The following is a 22,805-nucleotide window of genomic DNA, read 5'->3' as shown; positions in this document are numbered from 1 at the left end:
GGCGTTGGCTGAAATACGGCTTAAAACTAGGGCCGGCCTTTGAGGCCGGAGGTGAACTCCTGGAGGGGCACGTCCTTGCTCTGTGGAACTATGGTCCTTTCGCACGACGAAGCCTCAGGCCAGGGGAGGGTCAGCTGTCTGGGGTTCCAGGTGGTGTCTGTGCTTTGGGGGCCAAGTGAATTTGGACAGAGGCAACAGGAAATAAATACATGGGGTGGCGAGGGCTTGTTCACCACCCCCACGCCGCAGCCTTCGCTAGAGAAAAGACTTGGCCTATGGGATCAGCTTCTGACTCTTCAGCTTGTGCAGAAAAACGGAAAGAGGCTAACAGGCTGAGCTGAGCTGGATAACCACGAGCTGGATCTGGGTGAGGAGGGCCGAGAAGGGGTGCCCGTGGAGACTGAGTTAGGGAGAGCTGGGGGCGGTGCAGAGATGCCAGAGAGAGGGGTTTCCAACAGCCGTGGCCACGTGGGAGAGAGGGACGAAGAAAGAGGTTTCCGATGAAGCCTGGCTGTGCATTAATAATGCAACAGCCTGCTGGTGATATCGACAGTGCGCAGGGTGAGGGCTTGGGTCGCTTTTAGTCCTTTTGTGCTTTGCTGGACTGTTGTGTCTTTGGAAGTGAGTGTCTGGGCATCGACTGTGAAATTGGGGCTTTCTTGGGGACATGTATTTAATGAGGGGCCTTGTGAACGGGGGCAGGCTGGCCCCTCCTTTACGTTGGCCCCGTCTTAGCCTTGTTCCCAGCTCCATCACGGGGGATTGTCCCGTCTGTCAGTGGGAGGAGGGGATGGGAGGCTCTGGTTGTCCTTTTTCTCCACAGGGGAGGTGGGAGAGACTCTGCAGTACCCAAGCGAGAGCCCCAGTGCCTTAGCTTTGCCTTGTGACAGCTGCCAAAGGGATCTTTGCACAGATGGACTGGGCATTTGGGCTGGCGAGGGAGGGATGTCTGCAGAAGTGAGACCGATTTCCTGGAAAAAGTAAGTAGGAAAAAAGGCCTCTACAGACCACTCCCCCTCCCCACATCGCCTGTAAAAAAGAAGGCAGGCTTCCGACTGCCAGGCGCTGGAGCTGGAATGGCTAATGAAGTGCTTTAGGTTCTCATGCAATTGATGTTCCGTGTCCCTGACGGCAATGAAGAGAACAGAGCGCCTCACTGTTCTTCTTCCACGTAGAAAAGGCAGGACAGGGTTTCTCAGACGGGGATCCTACTTCTCGAGTCGCATGCCTGAGTTTTGCTGCTGAACACGCCTCAATCCCAGAGAACGGGGGCTGAGCTGGCTCTCCCCACGGCCTCTCCTAGCGTGGGCCCAAGACCAGGGGGCAGCCAGCCTGAGAGAGCATGTGCGAAGGAATTCTCCAACCGGCCTTTCCTTATTTATTGGATTCCAGATACACGGGACCGGGACCGGAGAATCCTCGGGTGGTGCACTTACATGGGGGTCTCTGGGAGACACAGGCAGAGGAGGAAATCCGTACAGGTGGGTGATGCAATGAGGGGCTGCCATTTTTAAAAATATATACATTTAAGAAGCCATTCCAGCCACATTATCATTATTAGAAAATAAAACAATCTCTCCACATAGTGCTTTACTTTGGTGCTGTTCCATGGGCAGGGCCCCCTGTCTTCCTGCTCTAGGGGGGCCGCCTCCACCCCCGCTGGCACTTCTCCCATCTGCACAGGGGAGGGGAGGGGCGCAGCTGGAGGGGAGGGCAGCCCCGACACAGGGGTGCATGCAGATTCCAGCTCCTCTGAGTCCTCGCCATGGCCTTCCACCCCGCACCCCACCCCGGTTGTGAGAGCCTCCTACGGGGCTCCGCCCCTGTGCCCTGGGAGGCAGCCGAGGTTTCCCGTGCACAAAACCTGGGCACCTCTTTCCAAGGTCCCAGTGGGATAAAACCAGTCTGGAAGCTTTAGCAAGGGTGAGGACACGGGGGCCAAACAAAACCCAGCCACAACCACCTTCTCCACCGTCGGATTTGTACACTTTATTTCTTGGTTTGTTTCAACGGCCTGTGTCATGAGGATACAACTGCGAAGGGCTATTTCCGCTTTACAGGTTTTCCAGGAACAGCAGATTTGGGGGTAAAACTTGAGTTCTGTCCTGTTTTTGTGTGTGTGTGGGGGGGTATCCTAACCTCTCCTCACTTCACCATCTCCCCACTAAGCCAGGGCCCCCCTCCTCCCAGGGAGGCCCCAGAGCTGGAGGGGCTTCTGACCAAGGAGTTGGCCCCTACACGGGCTCCCTGAATATCGGGGCTCCATCGACACGGGCCCGGACCTCTCCCGCCGAGTGGCGTTCCCGTTGTTACCGATATGCTTCCTGTTGCTCTAAGCTTTTTTTAGAGTAAGAGCATCAGCAGCATCCACCTCATTGGCACCAAGGCCTCAGGCCCTCTGCGCCCGCTGCTAGAAAGGGGCTCTGCTGCCAGGTACAGCGAGGCAAAGCTGCGCCACCTACAGAGCACCCGCCCGCTCCAGGCCGGTTGCTGCACCGGTAGCTGGAGAGGCTGTTCTCGGAAAAGATGGACTGCAAATGCCAGCGGACACAAGCCCCGCCATGTGGTCCTCATGCTTGAGCAGAAAGTGACGCTGCACCGAGCAGGGCACCCAGGTATGAGATGCCACCGACTGCCCCACGGCCTGCAGCATGCAGCCCAGGGAGAGGCAGGCCCCGGTTCTCTCACTGAGAGTTTTCCAGTTCAGACCCCGGGCACGGCCACTCATGGTTAGGTTGGATTTGGGCTTTGCCCCAGTTCCTTGATGCTGAGGAGGTGCCCTCCCAGATGAAGGACAATGGGGACCCACACGGAGCTAGGGATAGAGCATCCTGGATCAGTTGTAATTCCAATGGTGACTGTCAAGTGACTGTGGGCTTGGTTTCCCCAGAGCCAACGGGGAGTGGAGGGGGGCACATGTCACTGGGACCCTTGATATTTCCTATGCGAGGACGTCAGCCGGCCACTCTGCAGCTGCTGGGTCTTAGCCAGCCCTGCTGTCTGGAGAGCTGGTGTCTGTCCAGAAAGACGGGGAGGCGGAACCAGCAACAGCCGCCAGCCTTGGAAAGCCCAGGGGGCTGTGGATGAGGGCCCCTGGCCTCCTGGTGTCCTAGCGAGGGGTGGTGGGGATCTGCTTGCCTCTCCAGGTGACGGGAGGTTGGGTTAGAAAGGGTGTGCATGTCCCAGGTGAAAAGTGTCCCAGATGGGGTGGCTCTGATACTTGCTTTAGAAGTTGGCTGCTGGGAAAGGCATCTTCCATTCTTGGGAGAGCCTCCAAGCTGCCCTGGGCCACCCGTGCACACCATGCGGGGACGGGGTGTCCAGGTGTCCACTGTGCATGGAAGCAGGGTGGGTCAGAGAGGCTGGTGGCTCCCACTGAGCTCCCTGTCTTCAGGTTTCCCCCGTCTGCTTATCTGCTTCTGGGCTTTTCTGCGCTCAGCAGAGATTGGTTTGGGCCTCCCCCCATTCTGCCCAGATCCTCCCAGCCTGGAATCTTAGTGCCCAGGCGCCCCAGATGGGGTCAGGGCCCTCCGCATCTCCACTTCCCGCAGACCATGTGCTCTGGACCTGCCCCAAAGGCTGACAGAGGGAGGGGGAGGGCAAGGAGCAAGGAGAAAGGGGGGCTCTGGGGAGCTCCTCTGGGGGCCAGCACTATTCCCGCTATAGCCCCTGGCCATGGTGGCTGGCGGAAGCACAGTCTGAGCAAGCTCTGAGGGAGGGCCAGGAAGTAGCAGGGGGGCTCCTGGGGGTGAAGAGGAGGAGGAGGACAGGCAGACGGGGGGCACTGAGCGCTGGGGTGCCCATGAAAATGTGCCAGTTCTTGCAGCTACTCTCCCGATGGTGAGTCTCCCAGGAGCTGGGCGTGTGCACAGCTGAGGCAAAGTGTGGAAGGAGGGGCGGCTGGACTGTCGAAGGCACGGGGCCCCTTGAGAGACCGAGGGACCCACAGAGTAGGCAGGGCTTCTGGGAGGGAGTACCTGCCCTCTGAGAAGGAACGCCACCAGGTGGTATCCAACCTGAGTGTGCCTGAGCTCTGGGCCCTAGCACTGCCCACCAGGCCGGGGGTGGGGGAGGGGGTGGGGCCAGGAACTGTTCAAGCTACCTCTCGGTGGTCCAGTGGGGAGAGGGGGCCCTTCCTCAGCGGTCTCCAGTCTCAGGGAAGTCAGCCCTGGCCCAGGCGTCAGCACTGCCCATGGAGAAGGAAAAACATACCCAAGAAAAAGCCAGTTTCAGATGAGCCCCACGCCCCACCCCCCACCCCCATTCCCCTGTCTCACAGCACCCAGGACTCTGCACACAGCCTGGAGGCAAGAAGCCCCTTCTTCTGGGACTGCCCAAGGCCATGACACAGGGCTGGAAGGGCGAGGCTGGTGGCTGTGGAGGTCTCTGCATTGGGCCATCCATTTGTCTGTCCACAGGTGGGAGTCTGTCTGCGTCCTAGGCCGTCAGACCTTGGCCTCCAGCATCTCCAGGAAGAGTTTGTGCATGGGCACCTTGCCCTGCAGTTTGATGCTGTAGAAGTGCTGCACAGCCTTGGCGGCCGTCTGCCTCAGCAGGGGCAGCGTCAGCAGCAGCTGGCCCGTCCTCCGCGGCTCCGCGTGGCGCTGGCTGAGCTCATAGTCCTGCAGTGCCTCATGCAGCAGGTCCTGCAGCTTCTGGACTGCCTCCAGGTCTTCGATGTACATGGAATCTGTGGGCACAAGGGGGAGCATCAGGGGCCCTGGGCGGAGAGCGCTGCCATGGGGCTGGGGGCCGCCAGGGTCCTTGGCTCTGCTTTGGGGCTGTCCAAGTCCTCACTTTAGAGAGAGGGAACCCAAGGCTCAGAGAGCCTGGGCTGCTAGTCTGAGGTCACAGAGGCCAATGACACAGCTGGGGGTTGGACCCAGGGAGTGAGAGGTCTCTCTCTCCGGAGGACATTTCTCGAGGAACCGCTAAGAGACAGAAGTGGAAACCCTGGAGGGTTTGAACATGAGGAGTCCTGTAAGTGCCCTGCAGGACTGGGGTGGGCTCCAGGGCCAGACTGGTGGAGGTAGCATCCTGCATCCCTCGCTTGCTGTTAGGCAAATTATTTAGCTTCCCTGAGTCCCAGTTTCCTCATTTGTGAAATGAGATAATAGCCGTACCTACCTCGAGAGTTTAAATGAATTAATACAGATCAAGGGCTTAAACCAGCACAAAGTAAAGGCCCAGCTAGTGGTATCACCACCGCCACTGCCACCACCACCACCACCATCAGCAGCATCACTACCGTTGCTGCTGCCACCAGGCACCAGCTCAGGCCTTCACTGCAAGCGCTAACCCCACAAAATGCTGGCCAGAGAGTACAGACACAGAGTGCCCCGTGGTGGGGAACATGGGGGTACTGAGACAGCATGGCTGGACACATGGGGCATGGTGACAAGGGTAGCTTTTGGCAGGGACCCTTGTGATCTAAAATCCTGGGGAGGGCTTTGGACTCAGGCCATGAATTGGGGGTTCAAACAAAATTTACCAAAATCTCAGCAGGGCAGGAGGCGCTGACAGCTGGGTTACGGTCGGGTCTGAGCTGAAGCAAAGGGAATCTCCCGGACCCCATTCCCTGGCCTCAAGGAGGGTAACCAGCCCTCTCCTGACATTCCCTAAAGTGCCACCCTGGACTGCAGCGTCCAGCGCCTGCCAAAGGTGAGAGGGGAGGGCGCAGGTGAGTTACGTCAGCTTGAAGCTCTGAGTGGGTCTCCAAGGAAGGCTGGGCACGTTTCCCGAATCACTCAAAAGAGCAGGGCAGTTGGGTGGTTTAGATACCGGACTGCTAAGGGCAGCTGCACCGATGACCACCCCCTGACCTCCTGGGTTGACTCTCAGCCTGTGCCTTCGGGAACCCTGCCTCTCTCTCCTGGGAGGACAGCAGTGGGAGGAGGTAGATGAGGTAGCTGGGGTCTCAGCTGCGGAGCGCCTTTGGCCACGTGACTTGGGCTCTAGGTCTTCGGGATGGAGCCAATACGAGTGCACACCTGAGTGCAGGTGAGGGTTGGACGAAAGAGCACAGCACCAGGCAGTAAGTAGGCACCGAATGAGCGTTATCATGACCATTGTTGAGAGGGCTCCCACTGGGGGCGGGAGCGCTTGCAGGGCTGGGATGTTGCTGCCCCCATACACAGGACCCCTCCCCGCATTTTGGCTCCTGGCTGCTGAGGTAGCGGGGACTCCTTCTTTGCCAGCTGCAGGGGAGCCTGGCTCCATTCCTGCTCTCCCAACTGTTCGCAGAGTGTGAATCTAAGGTGTGGGGGTTCCTTTAAGGCGGGAGCCTGGCTACCCAGACTCCCTGCCTCCTGCCAGCGTCCTTTCCCCTGCCCCCCACCCACCTCCCCAAGGAGGCTGAAATTGGCAGCTACTTTCGACCAAAAATGAAATAAAATAACATTGCAAGATTAATTTCTTTGCAATCCATCAGCGCGTCTGTATCGATGGCATTGATAAACTGTTAATTACAAAATCAATGGCTATGATTTTTCCCCTGCTCTCAGGGAGCCTTGGAAAGGGGCAAGGGGTGAATGTCGGCCGCAGACTCCCCAGGGGCAGGCTTTGGGGCCACGGCCTGTCTCTGACGGGCTTCACCCGTCTGCCCGTTGTTAGCCCCCTGAGCCGCATCCGAGTGAGCCCATCCCGTCCACTCAGCCTCAGCAGTGGTGCTCACAGGGGCCCTGGGGCAGCCACCAGGACCACGGCAATGACCCCCTAGCCCCTGATGCACTCTGTCTGCCTGGGTGACTCTCCCACCTTACCGCTGGGGACAGGTCACCACCTGCCCCTGCCCTATCCTTCATGGTTCCCTATACTGACCCTGTGACAAGCCGATCCCTTCACAGCCTGGGAGCCTCTGGGACCCCACACTGCTTTCCTAGCCTAACCCCCGAGCAGGCCTGTCCTTTCCCCGCTTCTGCCTGCAGCCGGCCGCTCCCCTGTGCAGCCCAGGCCTCGAGCACCACGAACTCCTTCTCTGCCCTCCCTGAGCCGCCTGAACCTGCGCACGAGAGGCAGGACGGCTTGGAAGATGCCACTGGGGCAAAAGTCCGGGCTCCTAGAACTTGTCTCATACAACCAAGCACGTTTTTTAGGCAAAGCTTGATGATAGCAGAAGGTCCTGATGGGCTCGTGTCACCAAGCCACCGTCGGTCTCCAGGTGGCGTGTGCACCTATCTGTGAGCGTATGTGTATATTAGTACGTGTGTGCATGTGTGAGTATCTGTGTGTGTGTGTGCTTGTCTGTATGTGTCTGTATGTGCAGAGACCAAGGCAAGAGCAGCCGGCCTGGCTGAAGAGCCTTCTGAAAGGTGTTGAGGGGTGGGATGAAGGTGGCAGTGGAGTGGCTTCCCTTCCGTCACTCTTTCCTCCCGGGGGGTGAGCTCGAGCTCAGGGTCTGGTGTGGAGAGGCCGGGAGAAGCCAGCATCGAGCACGGGCCCGCCAAGGCTGCCAGCCCCGCTGTCTCACCTGGCCACCCGGGGCCCTCCGCTTTCACTGCGCCCCCTTTCCTGTCGTGCCCCTCCAAACTCCCAGCCCCTCTGCCATGCCGCTTCAGGTGCTGCTGTCTGACAAGGTGAGCGGAGGGGCCCGTGAGGGCAGTGCAGCTGCTCCGTGTGGTGTGTCTCGACGGAGCGCTGTCGTCACCCATTTGTCAAAACCTCTAGACGCGTACACCGCACAGAGTAAAAGCCCTGATGGCAACTGTGGACTTTTGTTAATAATAACATATCAATATTGGCCCATTAATTGTAGCACATTACCACACAAATGCAAGACGTTCATCACAGGTGAAGCCACGCAGGGGTGGAGCGGTACATGGAGCTCTACGTGCCACTGGCTTATTGCATCCCCTCAAACTGCACTAGAAGCCCCAACAGCACGAGCATTCTCCAACAAAACAAGCATCGCACTGTGGGCGTCTCAGGGTATGGATACAACACGGCAACATGTTAGTTATTATTTTGCAGTAGTTCATTACTAACTGCTTCCCTAGAAGCAGGGGCTGAGACAGGGGTTGGGGCCATGGGGTTTGCAAGGGCACGCTTCGGGAGAACAGAAGAGAGGTGGATGGGGTGGGGCAAGGGCGGGTGCCTGCGAGGTAAGGATGCAGCCTTGCCTTCCAGCCGACCCCTCCCTGCAGGGAATCCTGCCCTTCGTTCCCCTGTGTGGGCCCCCACAGGCTGAAGGTGCCAGGGGCTGGAGCAGATGACCCTTCTGGCCAGGCAGGTGAGGGGGGTCTCTGGTGAAGGGGGCAACTGTGAGCTGTCAGCCGAAAAACTTAGCAGCTGGCCCAGGAAGGGGGGTCTGATGGGCATCAGCAGCGCCTCTGCGAGCTCTACAAAGCCCTCTGTTAGAGGGACCGACTAACTCGGTGAGCCAGGGTGCCCTGGGGTAGGGGACTGTCAGGAAAAGTACAGCCGTGTCAAGCACACCAGCTGGCTGCTCCATTCGTACGGCCTCCGTCTGGGAGCCAGCCCTCCCTCTTCCTTGCACTGGCAACACTTAGTTTCCCCCCACACTACTACTAATGATAATAACGAATATTTATGGGACATTTCCTCTAGGCCAGGCACTGGCTAAGCACCTTATCTTGGGTTGATCATTTGATACAAAAGCGCTCAGAGGAGGTACAGGGATAGCCCCATGTCACACTCAAGGACAGAGCTACGGAAGACGGCCACATTGTCCACAGTCACCCTGCTACCACGGATCAGAGCTGGAATTTGAACTTGGGTCGATCTGGCTCAGACTTGAACAGTTAGGTCAATGTGCCGTCTTGCAGCAGAACCCGTGTGTGCGGGCTGACACTGTCTTTGGGACAAGGACGGTGCCTGTCTCTTCCTTCTGCATCCCCGCAGGGAACCCTGCACAAGGCAGCCGCCAAGTGCAGACACAGATTAGGTCAGATTTAAGCTCATTCCCCTGTGCCAGCCCCTCCCCCAGGAGCTGCTGAGAGCTCAAGAAATGGAGTGAGGTCTCCTTCTGAATGCCAGTCTCTAAACAACTCTGTGAGGAAGGTTTTCTATCTTGGACCCCCGCAATTTGGTTGTGAGATGCAAGGAGTGGGCATAAACTTGGGGCGATTTTGGAATCACATAACCTTGGTTTCACTCCTCGTTCTGTGCGGCCCTGGACAATTTGCTTCATCATTCTAAGCCTCAGTTTCCACATCTGTAAGATGGGTTTAAAATGATAAGAACTTTGCTCCTAGCGTAGCTGTGAGAACGAAATAACTTCACAGCTAAATTTATTGGACAGGTTAAGTACTTATTATGGGCCAGAAATGTTGTCAGCACAATATAATTCTATACCAATAAACCCCTTCCACAGTCTTGTGGGGTAGAGAACTGCTTGTCGTTCCCATTTAACTGATGAAGAAACTGAGGCAGAGGGTGAAGCATCCTGCCCGAGAGAAAGCAGGATCTGACTTTCAGGAACCCGGCTCTGAAATCTGGGTCCTTAACCAGTGTGCCGGCCTGGAGCTCAAGGGCCTAGCAGGGCGCCCTGCAAGTCGGGGCTTAGGAAATGCTCAATTTGTGCTGGCCTTCATCACCGTCCTTTTAACCCCAGGCCCCCTCTTGTACAATCTCTGGTGACAAGGAGCCCTGGCATCTTCACACCGTCCCTCTGACAGGCTGAGAAGACGTCTCAAAGCAGCCCCCCCCCCCAACAGGCCTCACGCCCCCGTTACCTGAGTTGGCCAGGGCCAGGGCCTTGAGCGTCACAAACTCCTCCTTCTCCACCTTGAGCTTCTTGTACCTGCGCACTAGCTGCAGGATGGCCCGGTAGAGCTCCAGGAGCCCCGTGAGGCGGGAGTGCTCCTCGTCCATGATGTAGTCCTCCGCGTACACCAGCTTGTCGTCGTAGGGCAGCGAGCGGTACACGATGCCCAGGATGAGGATCTCCATCCAGGCGCTCTGCAGCAGGCTCATCTGGTCCCCCAGCGAGAGGTTCGAGAAGCCTGTGGGAAGAGGGGGCGAGGAGGGCAGCCAGGGCCACGTGGTGGGCCAGGGCCCCCCCGGGGACCAGGTGGAGGGCGGGATGAGGGTGGGGGGTGTCCAGACCCCTCCGGACCCTGCCCGTCACCCCATATTTTCGGGACTCATCGTCCTTCCCTTGGAGAATGAGTCGGATGTGGATTCCATGGGAAAGACTGACATAACGAAAGCTCAGTCGATGCTGACACTTGTTATTACCGTTATGACTGTTAGTGCTCTGGTGTTTTTCAAAGTTCTGCAGAGGCTGTTTGACTTGTTATTATCGCTATCACTGTTCTGCGGTGTTTTTCGAAGGTCAGAAAGAGGCTTTGTGATTAGTTAGATGCATTCGTAATTTCAGGAGTTACTGAGTTCATAGCAGAATTAGGAGGTGGCAGCCCAGGGTCCCCTCCAGCCTGGGGAGTTTCCAGGCTCCCCTCCCTGCTCAAGCCAGGGCAGGTTTGGGTGTTGTGGAGTGGTGCTCGATCCTCGGTGCAGAGTCTCAGCTGTGCGGAAACCCAGGGGCCCAACCGGGAACGAGGACTCAGCTGTTCCTGGCCAGTGACCTCCTGTGGCCACAGCCTGGGGCTCCAAAATGCTCAGGAGACCCCGGGGTCAGGGGGCACTTTGTCACCGGGCAGCCTGTCCTCCCTGGGGTCAGACCCCTGCTGCCCGGGCCATTCATTACTCTCCATTTAATGATGACCCAGCAGTCCTGCATCCCGTGAGCCTGGACTCACGGGAGGCCCCCTCCCTGCAGGCAAGGAGGCTGACTCCAGGAGTGAACGGAGGCTGGGTGCAGGGATGGCCCCAGGCCTGTGACACTGTCTTATCCAGTGTGTTCTAAATGTGGCCGGGCTTGCATCCCGACTGCCCTTGTCCTAGCTGTGGGCTGACCTTGGGAAAGCTGCGCAGCTTCTCCAAACCTCAGCTTCCTCATCTGTGAAACGGCTGTAACCGGGGCCATTGTTACAGTGGCTTCAGAGCATCGCTGTGAGGTCTACATGAGCCAGTGGCGATAGAACATGCAACCCAGTTATGGAGCTCTTACTGTTATTGTTAGGGACGAGATGAGAGCCTACATCTGCAAACTGAGGATGATCTATTGGAGCTGTGCTCTGTGCAAAGTCAATTAACATCTTGATAAACAAGAAAGAGGGAGAGGGGGAGAAAGGAGGCAGGAAGAGAGAGAGAGAGGGAGGGAGGGAGAAAACCATGTTCAAACAGCTGGTCACTAAACGCAGGTGGCGACTTCAGTGCTCAGTTCCAGCACTGACCGTGCCGGATATGTAGAAAGAAGGAAAAGTGTTTGCAAAGCCATGTGCACCGTGTGTCATGGCAATGGGAATTCAGGGACTTCCTGAACGAAGGAAAAGCCGTTTTGCTTACGTAGGACTCGTCGCTCATTGCCGACCTGGACCCTAAGCCCTCCTGGGTGCAGCGGGCGGGGTGAGGATGCAGACGAGGGTGAGTGGAAGCACTGAGTGCTGATCCCCGCTCACAGCGGGAGCTCAGCAAAGCTGGGCCAGACGGTGGTGGTGGTGGTGGTGGTTGCTGCCATTACTGATGTGGTTAGCATGTTACTGGTATGGCTCTCTTTGCCCCTTTGGACTGGAGGCCTGGGGTGGTCCTGAGCTTCAGGACTGGCCCATCGCTCTGGGCTTCCATGGAGAGAGACTCTCTCCCACCCTTGTCCGCTGCCCTCCATCTCTAAAAACCGCTGTCCCTCCCTGTCTTCCAACCGGTAGTTGAGTGCCCGTCTGCAGGGGCCACCCCTGGGGCTGGAGCCCCCTTTCCTGGCAGGCTGCCCTTTCCCTGTCCGTCCAATCACTGCTGTTCCCGGGCCCAACCTGCACAGCCCAGGCCTTGGAGAGATACCTGGCCGCCAGCATCTGGTGGGGATGGATGAAAGAGCTGGATCGATGACACGGACAATAGGGGCGAGCCTGGACTGACACACCTTCTGAGGGGACAGGCCATGGCACAGAGGGCCGCATGGACAACACGCGTGCTGTCCAGATCCCAGAGTGGGAGACCGCGTGTGGCTGCCGTGGTGGCGGGGAGAGCCGGGAGGTAATAAAAGATAGATAGAAATGGACATCCAATTTCCCTTATCGGGCTTTTGAGCACAAGAGGCCTTGGGCGACATTAATTAACAGATACCAATCAGCCAGCCCGTGTGTGTGTGTGTGTGTGTGTGTGTGTGTGTGTGTGTGTGTGTAGGGGAGTGTGGGATGGCACTGTGGGAGGGGGGCGGTCTGAGAGCAGACGGAGTGGGGGGGAAGATGACGGGGGTGGACAGGGGAAATTAGTAGACAGTTGAACTGGAGTGGCAGAGAGCAGGGGTGAGGTAAGATCCAGGCTTCTGCAAACAGAGGAGAAAAGGCGCTGTGAGGCTAACCACGCAGGCGCGGTCGCTGGAAGAAGGTGAATAGCGTGCTTCGGCCCCTCCATTCATTCAACAACCATTCACTGAGCACTGACTAAGTGCCAGGCCCTGGGCAAGGCACAGGGGACAGGTGGTGAGCTCAAACCAGAACTGAGGCCTCCCTGCAAGGGCTCACAGGCAGCAGGGAAAGACACACCAGGTACCACGTGTTGCCATGAAGTTACGACCTGAGGAAGGTGGAGGGCCCTGAAAAGACACGGTGGGGGGATGTGGCCCAGAGGAGAGTCTGGGACAGCTGCACAGAGGAGGAGACTTTGGGGCTGAGCTCTGAAGGGGGACGAGGCGCCTCTGATGGCACGCACCTGCGTGTCTCCTGCCCTGTGTGCCGAGCTCCCTGTCCTCTTCCCACCCCCACTGCTGAGTCCCTGTCTTGGTGCAAAGGAGGTGCCCCACAAACATTCAGGTCACAGAGGAGAGAACAGACAATTGCCACCGGGCCTTGACTCCTAGGTGATGAGAAAACATGTCAAAAGAACTTGGTTAGTCCCTCCTGATCCTTTAGATAAGACTGTGGATTCAGCTGCCTTTGGGTCAGAGACAGGCCTGCCCTCTGTGGGGAGGGGCAGGGCTGGTGGGAGGAGGGAGACGGCTCCTCGGAGAGCTTTGTGCCACCACTGGGGGATATACCCTGAGGTCCGCGTCCAGGCCTCCCTGCCAGGCTGATCTGAGCAGCGGATCCGGCCCCTGCCCTCTGTCTTCCCCCTAGAGCATCTTCCAGGGGAGCTGGAAATGGCTTTGAAAATCCAAACGTGCACTGCATCATGCTGGACAGCGCTCGTAGGCGGCTCCCACTGGTGCGAGGAAGGGAGAACTGTCTGACCTTTTCTAATGTTTGACACAAGAAACACTAAGAGGAACAATGACAACTAAAAACTGTTGCCTCTGGGAGGAGGGAGGGGGAGGGGGACGGAGATGAGACTTCCATGTATATACATTTATGTCTATTTTCGGCTTTTGAACCTGTCCGTGTTGAAGGTGTTCAAAGATAAAATTAAATCAGGCCCACAATGAAAGTTATGCTCCCTTTAACCCAGCAATTCCACAGCTGAGAATTTCTCCTAGAAAGAAAAGTATGCTTAAATATGCAAAGATAAATGTGCAAAGGTGTGTGCTGGCTCCGTTTGAAATGCCCCAAAGCAGGAAACAACCAAAATGTAAGGAGTGTAATGCACGCCATTGTTATACAAATGCGATTGTTAGACAAATGAACAGCAGGGCATCGTGGAGGCTGCTGGGAAGGATGGGGTGGAATGAGTGTGGACGCGGAAGGCGCTGGGGAGCACGGGGGGGCCGCGGGGGGCGGGTCTGAAGCCCACAGAGGCCGGAGCCCACTGCCTGCGAGAGGCCCAGCTCTCAGTGCCTCAGTTTCTTCACCAGTAAATGAGGAGCAGGAATAGTACTGGCCTCACGGGGTCGTTTGAATTAAATGAGCTGAGGTGTGGAACACTCAGAACACTGCTCCTCGCGTGGTAAGTGCTACTGTTGTGTCCGGGGAAACTCCCAGAGGGGTGCACGAGGAGCACGAGAGGTTTGGAACTCGTAACTTCTACCCCTCTGCCACACCCTCAGACTTTACCAGAAGCTCGCGTTCCTTCTCTTATTAAAACCAAACTAAGGGGCTGAGCCATTCCTCCCTGCCCTTTACAAAGCTCCCTTCACTCCTTTTTCGAACTGGGATCTTCTCCTCCTCCATCAAGTAATTAGCAACTCTGGGACCCAGCCGGCTGCTGGGACAGGCTGGGTATGGCTCGAGCCCCGGGAGCGCAGCGCTGTCCCTGTCCCTGTGCTGGCTGAGCCCCCACGGCACCAGCCCCTTCCGGTGCTGTGAAAGCTGGCTGCCCCCTGGGCCTCTCCCCCCAGGTCTCCCACCCTGAGCTCTGCTGCTCCCAGAAAGTTGCTTTATCTGCACTTCCTGATCTAATACCATTCAGGCTCTTCCCCAGCTCCCCCTCCCCCAGTGACTTGACAGCACAAGCTCCTAGAGTTAAAAAAAAAAAAAAAAGAGCACATAATTTGTGGCAAGTGGAGTTCATAATCTGTTAATTTATTATCGTTTCTGTCGACCTGGAGGGCCATTAGCAGAGGTAATAAAGGGAGATGTAATTATAGGATCTGAGGCCACTCCAGACACAGCTGCTGTCACTCGGCAGCCCATAATTCATCGGCCGCTGGCATCCTTCTCTCCCCGGTGTGAGCCCGCCGGTGGCTACCTGGGCGCAGGGCCACTGGGGGCCCCTGCGTGAGGAGGCCTTTGGGGGTCCCCTGCAGAGGCCATGCGCCTGTCAGCTGGAGCAGGCAGGGGCGCTGGCCACTCCCCACGGGCCTGCAGGAGAAGGCGCCCCTGGCTGGGACAGCGTCGAGATGGCCTGGGCTAAGGATGACGGGCTGATGACATCTGGAGGCTGTAATTCATCAAGTGACACCCACTGTCTACGAAAGGCTGAGGGCTCCTGGTCTAAGCTCTCACTCTCCGGAAACAAGAGGCAGACAATCTAAAGACGTGGGTTTGTTTTCTGGGCAGCCCAACACTTGGGAAATCAACAACTGGGCGAGCGGGACTTTCGACTGACGGAAGCAAAAGAGTGGCTGTTGTTCTGAGCGAGCAAACTCCAGTCAGGCCCAGCTCCCCACGGGACTCACCCCGTGTGTTCAACACTGTGGGGAAAGGGAGCAGAGTGCGGGCAGTGGGTTTGTGCTGCAAGGGTCCTTCCTCTGGCTGAGCGGGCCGCTGGGTGCTCGCACGAGTACTCCAGCTTCTGTGCGTGTGTGAAAGCGTGTGTTCACAGCATCCACCGCCCTTCCGAACTTCCCTCCATGGCCTCTGCCCTCCAACCCAGAAGGCCCAGCTCAGGTTCTGCTCTCCCCCCTGGCAGCCAGCCCAGGGCATCCCTCCTGCCTCCACACTCTGTCCCAGGGTTCCTCTCGCTGTGTGCCAAGTGTCTGTCTCACGGATGAGAGACGGGAGGGACACAGGGGGTAGGGCTGAAACAGTCATCACCTGTTGACACAGGGTGATGGATACCCACAGGTGCATTATGCTTGTTGACCTACCTTTGTTCAAAGTTTTCTATGACCAAGTTTTTTTTTTAAATTATCCACCTTATTCCCAAATAGGATTCTTTGGAGAGAAATCAAATTCTTTGTATCAGCTGCAACTAGCAAGAGATCTCACATACAGTTAATGCTCAATAAATGCACGCAGAGGCAACTGTGAAGCCCCCTCTGTGTGCCAGGGGCTCTGGGCTAGAGGTTAGGGGATACCGCGCCTGAGGTGTGGTTTCCTTTGCTGAAGGACAAAGGCCTGGGCTCCCTTCAACGCTCTATTCTTGAGCAGTCACAGGGAGCCCGTCCTTCTGTCTGCCCAGGAACCAGGACAGACGGGAACCAGCACAAGTCCCAGGGTGGGACCCAGGTGTGCATCCTTCTGACTCAACCCATTCTCTTCCTTGCACTCTCCTCTTTCTAAGGGCTGGAGAGCGGGCCTCAGGTGAGTTTTCCATCCAGTCTCAGATGGGATTAAATCGATTAGTTTAAATATATCAGGCCCTTGATGTGTCATCACCCTTCATAGGAGGTTTACAGGCAGGGGCAGGAGACTCTATTAATTAATTTTACCTTAAACACTAGAAGGTCAGGCCCCAATAATTCGGCATGCACATTTATGCAAAATAGGCAGATTAGTGTTTGAGGCAGACGGGTGAGCTCCTATGTTTATTTTTTAATAGAGAAGAATTCAGCTTGGGACAAGGAGAAATGGCAATGCGAAAGGAGGCGTTTACTGCTGTCGGCAACAGTGACAATGGTCACACGGTCCCTGACACAGGCAGGGCCCGGGCTAAGTGTGCCACCTCCTCCCTGCACCCCGGTAAGGGGACTCTACTCTGAGTCCCATTTCACAAGAGAGGACACTGAAGCTCAGAGAAATGAGATGTCTCATAATACTGGAAAGGACAGCTGGGCTCAGAACCCAGGGCTGCGCGAATCCAGGGTCTGTGTCCCCAGGAACCGTTCTGCTCTGCCCTCTGGGTTGGAGCTGGGAAGTCAGACGGGAGAGGGGATGGGTGGCAGGGGAGACGGTGCCTCCTGGGTCTACTCTGTCGTCTTGGAGGTGTGGCAGGGGTGGGGTGGCAGAAGGGGAAAGCAGTGACCTGGGGAGACCACCAGGAGCCACTCCTGAGCCATTGCTTGGACACAGTATCTGCTAACCCTGAAGAAAAGAGTGTGATGAGGGGCGGGGGTGCAGGGGAGCTGTGCCTAATTTGGCCCTGGGTTAGTGGAGCAATCCAGGCTGAGGTGTCTTAAGCAGTGGCCTGACCCCACATCTGTGCTGAACCAGCACAGGACAGATTCGGAAACTACTGAGTGTGTAATCCCAAGAGGCTGAGCTCCTTAGTGAGGGCTCTGCAGCCCAGATCCCCGGGAGCCCAGCCCTGTGTGGGAATTCTGGGCACCCCACCAGCTAAGCCACACCAGCACCACCTCTGACCAAGCGGGCTCTGTCTACAAGCCTGTCGGGGCGAAGGCTCCTCCCTGTGAGCTGTGCACAGGTCCTACATAAGGGCTTTTTCCTCACCGTGGGTCTTAGCATTTAAGTCTAGGACGCCCTCGGTACGTAACCATGGATGCTGTGCTTATCGTTCGGAGCTCATGACAAACACACACACAAACCAAAAGATGATCTGCAGACAAGAAGATAGAGTGCCCCATGCCACACAGCTAGTAAGACTCCAAGTCCACGGTCAACCATTGCCAGAGGACTATAGGATGTCTCCACCACGCTACAAGCCAAGTTCGTTAGAACCTTACAGGAATAAACAGCACAGACTTTAGAAAGGTCCCCAACATGTATGTAATATAAAATATATGGGTATCAGTGTCTACAAAAACAAAATAAAATATCGGTTCCCACCATTTATCCAGAACAACAAAAGCTAAAAGAGAGTTGGGGGCCGCATGCAATGCAGAAAAGTCCTATCACCTGAAACATGTTCACTACACACACTTTGCATGCCAGAAACGATTGTAAAATCACAGAACCCATGTAAGGAGACAGGCCTCCCCTAGAGATCAGGCACATGGCAACAGTGAGCATGCAACCGACGTCAGACACGCCTACTGCTCACATGTGTGCCCGCATTTCACCCTCCCGGCACAGCCCGCCAGAAGTGGGCGGACCTGTCCAGGGTTACACGGCTAGCAAGTTGCAGGCCCAGAACACAGCTAGCAAGTTGCAAGTGTTGAATCCCAATCTGATTCCCAAGCCATGTTCTTGACTGTTCCACTCCACCTGCCTCTAACAGGGAGCTAGAGGAGAAGGCCCCACCTTCCATGTTGCTTTCCAGTGTATTTCCACTAAGGTCGACATGAAAAACTCTACTTCTTGGTCTTCAAGGATAAAGAACATGCTGTTTGAATATCACCTATTGCAGATGCAGTCGTGACCCCTTAGAATGACAACCAGTTCTGGAGGCCCCAGCAGTTGAGGAACATTGCCGGACCTTCCAAACACCTGCTCACCTCCAACCCCACAAGGAGACAAAAGGAAACCAGAGGGAAGCGGGTTTGCCAAGATTTTGCAGGGTTCCTGAGCTCCAGGCTGCATGCATCAGAGCCGCAGCCGGCTGTGGGGACAGCGGCTGGGAGTCCCTGGCTACGCTTTCTCCCTGGTCCTGTGCGACTCACCTGGGATGTGCTTGGCCCAGCCAATGATGACCACGAGCTCTCTGTCCGCCAGGTCACAGAGAGTGGCCAGGGACTTGATGTCACCCTCAGGCATGCCGGCGGGAGGCATGGCATACAGCTTGTCTGGCTCAGCCACCAGCAGGTAGGAGACGATCTTGGTCACTGCGAAGACCAAAGTGGGAAAGTAAATGCCGGGAAAGAGGGAGGGGCTGGAGCAGAGCCTGGGGTGGGTCAGGAAGCAGAGTCGGGTACGGAGGAACCCAGGAAGGTCAAACTTAGCTGTCATCTCCCCTCCCTGGTGAATTCTCCCAAGAGGAACCTGCTTTGAGTGGGTGGCTAGAGGGCATGTTCCAGGTGCTGGAGCCCAGGCCCTCTTAGGACCGTGCTTCATTTGGAACCACATACTCGGGTGTCCCACATGGAAAGGTATCATTCTGAAGTACCCGACCACAATGCCAGGCACTGATGCCACCTCCCCAGGATCCACATTGTCCCGTAACCCAGCACTGGGAAGATGGCATTTCCCCAAGGGGGGCCAGCCATTCCAGTACAGGTGCCGGCGACAGGGGCATGGACTGCTCTGGCACTCACAGGGCTTTTTAGCAGGTGGGGAAATCTGTAAGCTCAGGTACGGGCTGTTCTCCGAGTCCAGCCGTCGCTTGTATTTCTGGCGGCCTCCACGCACTCGGTCAAGGCGCACACCTGTTGGGGAGGAAAGGGAGGAGGTCTCAAGAGCTGTTCAACATCACCAGGGATATTAGCAATGACTTTGGGACTTCAGCACTGGCTGAGTCCTTCCAGGCCACACCCAGATGGCCTTTTACAGCTGCCCCATGGCCAGCCTCAGGCCAGGTGGTTGGACATTCCTAAAACACTTGTCTACAATAATGGCCCATCTCAGTGGCCCCGGGCCTGGTCCTGCCCTCTGGATTCAGCATCCCCCTGAAATCCATCCCGAGCAACCTTCAGCTCCTGAGTCCTTCTGTCTCTCAAAGGGAAGGGGCAACAGAAGCACTCCTCCTCGTGCTGGGGAAAGGAGGCACGTTATGTCCGATCTGCTGTGACTCCACCGGGGAGGGCTGCGTCAGCGGGCCGAGAGAGCGAAGGAACGCCTGCTACTGGCAGGTGCCCCAGAAGACTTAAAACAAGGATTTCCAAACCTTTCACCTGAGAAGCACCTGGGTGGGCACTCATTACAAATGTCAGTTCCTGGGTCCTACGCTCTGAGACTCTAGGATGGAGACCTAGAGTAGGTCAGGCACACGAAGTCCCAGAGGATGGGGATGCAGGGGGCCCTGGCCGCATCTGGAAAACCAATGCCTGGAGGTATCTCAGCAGCAGGTGCAAAAGCACTGTGGCTGCTCCACAGCGACACCCATTTCCAGGAGTGAGGCCCAGTCCTTGAGATCTGTATTGTTCCTGGGTCCCTACCACCTTCAAGCAACTGGTCCCACCCCCAGCTCCTGCTGTCTACACAGGTGCATTGTACCATCTGACACCCCCGCCAGCAAGCAGAACGGACAGGACCTGGGCTGGGCTCCTCACCCAAGGGCATGCAAGCTCATGCTGGCCACCGACCTGTGTGGCCTGACTGGAAGAGATGGCTAGGACCCATCAGATCAGCTCCACGGTGGAAACTAACACAGAAGACAGAATGGCTCTCCTTCCCCTGCCATGGAGTGGGCCTTGACTGAAACACAGGAAGAGTCAGGAGCCAGCGTCCTGACAGGAACACAGCTCAGTGGCCTCCTCAGCCTCTGCCCTGACCAGCTACCTTCGACCTCCGGTCCTTTCCCCAAAGGCCACGTTTCCTGTTTCCCAGTCAGTGGATGATCTCAGGGCCCTGTCTCCCCCCAGCACCTCCTCCTGCTGGTCTAGTTTCCTCCCCGCTCCTGGCAGGCAGGACCGGCAAGGCCCATCAGCCCCGGCCTCCCTTGGAGAGAGGGAAGAGAGAGGCAGGAATAGCGTAACAGGAGGAGTTAGGCCCCATTCATCCGTTCCTGCCAGGGGTGATTGTCTGGCTGCTTCTCAGTTAGGGTGTACAGCTCCTCAATTCAAGTCCAGGATAGGAAGAGAAGTGTCCTGGGGCCAGAGAACAACTGAAAGTAAAGCTGCTGTTTAGGGAATGGGCGGGATGGCTCTTCAAACGCTAATGGCCCTAAAGGAACTTCCAGGGGGAGGTGCCCATCTTCGGGCTTCCAGGCAAGGGCTCCACCCACAGCCTCCTCCGGAGGGCAAGGAGGAAGCTCTGAGCACACCAAGCCCAGCAGACGGCCCAGGGGACTTGTCTATTTGGGGAGCCAGTCACTGCTCAGCATCTTCATCTGCAGCTTCCTGTCCCACCCTACTTCCTAATTAAAGGGACTCTCCTGTTGTGGGTCATCCCGCTGGAGGGCCTGGCCCACCCCGCACTATGGATATCACAGTGCCCAGGTCCTCCTTCTCTCCACCCCCTGGAGATGGAAGCATGGACTGCTGACACAGGCAGAGCCACGTGGCTTTGAATCAGGATCAAATGGCACAAAGACAGAGGGAGGGTGAAGATGGGTGAGGGCAGCAGTGGTGGCCTCAGGAGCAGGGGAGTGGGCAGCCCTGGGTCAGACTCTCCTGGTTCCTGTATGTCCTGCGCCTGGGCAGTCCGGGCCTCCCCCAGTCCTCCTCTGGCTTCTGAGGGTGGTCCCCGGGCCTCCTGATAGGCTTCCAGTGAACTCCCCTCTTGCTTCAAGGGTCAGAGTGGGTTACAAGTGACCACCTCTGTAGTGGGTTCTCCAGGAGCAGACCCTGAGACAAGGATGCAAGGCAGGCAGCTGATTTGGGGGGAGCCTCTCAGGAAGACAGGCTGTGATGAGTGTGCTCCTGAATAGGCTACTGCTGTCGGGCAACTGAGGACCCTAGGACACAGTGCAGAACAGGCCTCAGCTTTGCAGATGAAGGCCTTGGGGCATCTGGCCACCTCTGCCCCAGTCACTGGCACTACCTAGGTCCTGGCTGAGCTGGCTCTGGTGGCCAGAGAAGCCTCGGGCAGAGCTGCAGTCACAGGGCAGCAGGCCGGCAGGAGAGCACGCCATAAGGGCCTGAGTAGATGGGGGTGGGGCACCGAGGGCTGCCGTCCTTCTCCAAGTGTGGTCCAGAGCCAGCAGCATCAGCAGCATCTAGGAGCTTGCTAGAAACGCAAAAATCTCAGGCCTGGACCCCAAGGAATCAGAGTCAGCACTTTAACAAGGTGATGCACATGCACGCGAGAGTTTGAGAAGTGCTGCCCTCCAGCATCCTAGCAGATGCGGCTGTCAATCAACTCCCATCACTCCCTGGAAGGACCTTGAAGGGGACTGCTGAGTCCTATCTGGCACAAAACCTAAACACACGAGCTGGTACACCTTCAGCTCACATTTGCCCCCTCACCCCTCCCAGCCCTTCAGAGAGGCCAGAAGGAGCAAGCACACGAAGGCAGGCAGGTAGCATGAGTCCTCCCTTGAAGGTCTCAAGGTATCTGGGGAAAAGCTCTGTTTGGCAGAGTGTTCCTGCCCCCATCCTGGGACACGGCCCCAAAGCAGCTCCCACTGCCCCTGCGCCCAAGGGGAGCTAACCCTCCACCCAGCTCTGCTTCCTCTTGGAGAGCTGGTGAGACCAAGAGTGACAATGCCAAGCTCCACTCACGAAGGACCTGAGGGCCCCATTTCCGGAGCACCTACTATGTGCTAGGGCCCGTCATGGAGTCCAGGAGGAGGCCCTTCCCCATTGCACCGACTTTCTCTCCTAGAAGGGCCGACTCACGAGCTCTGCACCCCGCACCCAGCCTGCCCGACCCAGGCAGCTGTCGACAAGAGTGGAAACTTCTCAACAAGAGGTGAAAAGAGGCACGTATCCCTTAGCCAGGCAAGGCGATGGGCAGTTGCCACATCTTGTTGCTGCTTCCATCTGGAATGTTCTCTGTCCTGATACAAGACCTTTCCCTCAGTGGGTGTTCTGGAAAGTCTTGATGAATTCAGCAATGGGTGCGCCTCCTTCCTCCCCCCACACCAGCCGGGTTCCTCTTCCAGGGCTCGGATAACGCACTGGGCTTCCCCTACCAACGAGGAGCCTCTTACACCCAAGGACTCCGTCCTACTCCAGCGTCTGCCACGGCACCCTACATGCAGTGGATGCTCAAGGAATTGTACCTGTTCCTATTGTATCATCATCATCACCATCATCACCATCATCATCATCACTTTTCTTCCCCAGCACTGTGTACATCTCTCCGGAAAATCACGTTAATAATGATAAAGGGAACAGCCTAATTTACAAAGGACTTCCTCTCTGTATTCCCTATTTAATCCACAGCATGTAAAGCAGGTGCTATCATCCCTATTTTAGCTCTATTATCCCTACTTTTTTCAGAGAGATTTAGTAATTTGCCCAAGGAAAGAGCCAGCATCCACGCTCTCTGCCATCCAGGGTCTGACCTCCCGGGGCACAGCAAGCGTAAACTCTGCTCCGAATGTCCTCCCCCAGATCTTTACAGCAAAGTGGTCGATGGCTCCAGTCAATAAACGGATCAATTACCAGAATATTTTGTTTAAAAAAACAAACTGCGGGCTTTGATTGTGTGCAAACTGACACCTGGTGTGAGATGTACTTGCTCCCCTGGCTTCCTGTCTGCTTCTCCCTCCGCAGGAGCTGGAACCGCCCATTGAGGGGTGGAGGGGGGATCCAG

At 56.7% G+C, this 22,805-nt stretch overlaps 1 protein-coding gene across 4 annotated transcripts in view; it reads right to left on the bottom strand.

Moving 5' to 3' along the window:
• Window positions 1–1,381: 1,381 nt before the first annotated feature.
• Window positions 1,382–22,805, bottom strand: part of ESRRB (estrogen related receptor beta) — a 167,686-nt gene continuing 146,262 nt past the window's right edge. For all 4 annotated transcript variants that reach the window (XM_045823474.1, XM_045823475.1, XM_045823473.1 and 1 more), the window contains 4 exons: window positions 18,701–18,811; window positions 18,110–18,271; window positions 9,693–9,962; window positions 1,382–4,690 (listed from right to left, as the gene is read on the bottom strand). In XM_045823474.1, the coding sequence (XP_045679430.1) occupies window positions 4,446–4,690; window positions 9,693–9,962; window positions 18,110–18,271; window positions 18,701–18,811 (788 nt within the window). In that variant the 3' untranslated portion in view covers window positions 1,382–4,445. The remainder of the gene's footprint in view (window positions 4,691–9,692; window positions 9,963–18,109; window positions 18,272–18,700; window positions 18,812–22,805) is intronic.

This window comes from Phyllostomus hastatus, unplaced genomic scaffold (assembly GCF_019186645.2).
Source record: "Phyllostomus hastatus isolate PE091 unplaced genomic scaffold, TTU_PhHast_1.1 phas_scaffold_501, whole genome shotgun sequence".
NCBI classification, from domain to species: domain Eukaryota; kingdom Metazoa; phylum Chordata; class Mammalia; order Chiroptera; family Phyllostomidae; genus Phyllostomus; species Phyllostomus hastatus.
This window is presented reverse-complemented; position numbering and strand designations above follow the sequence as displayed.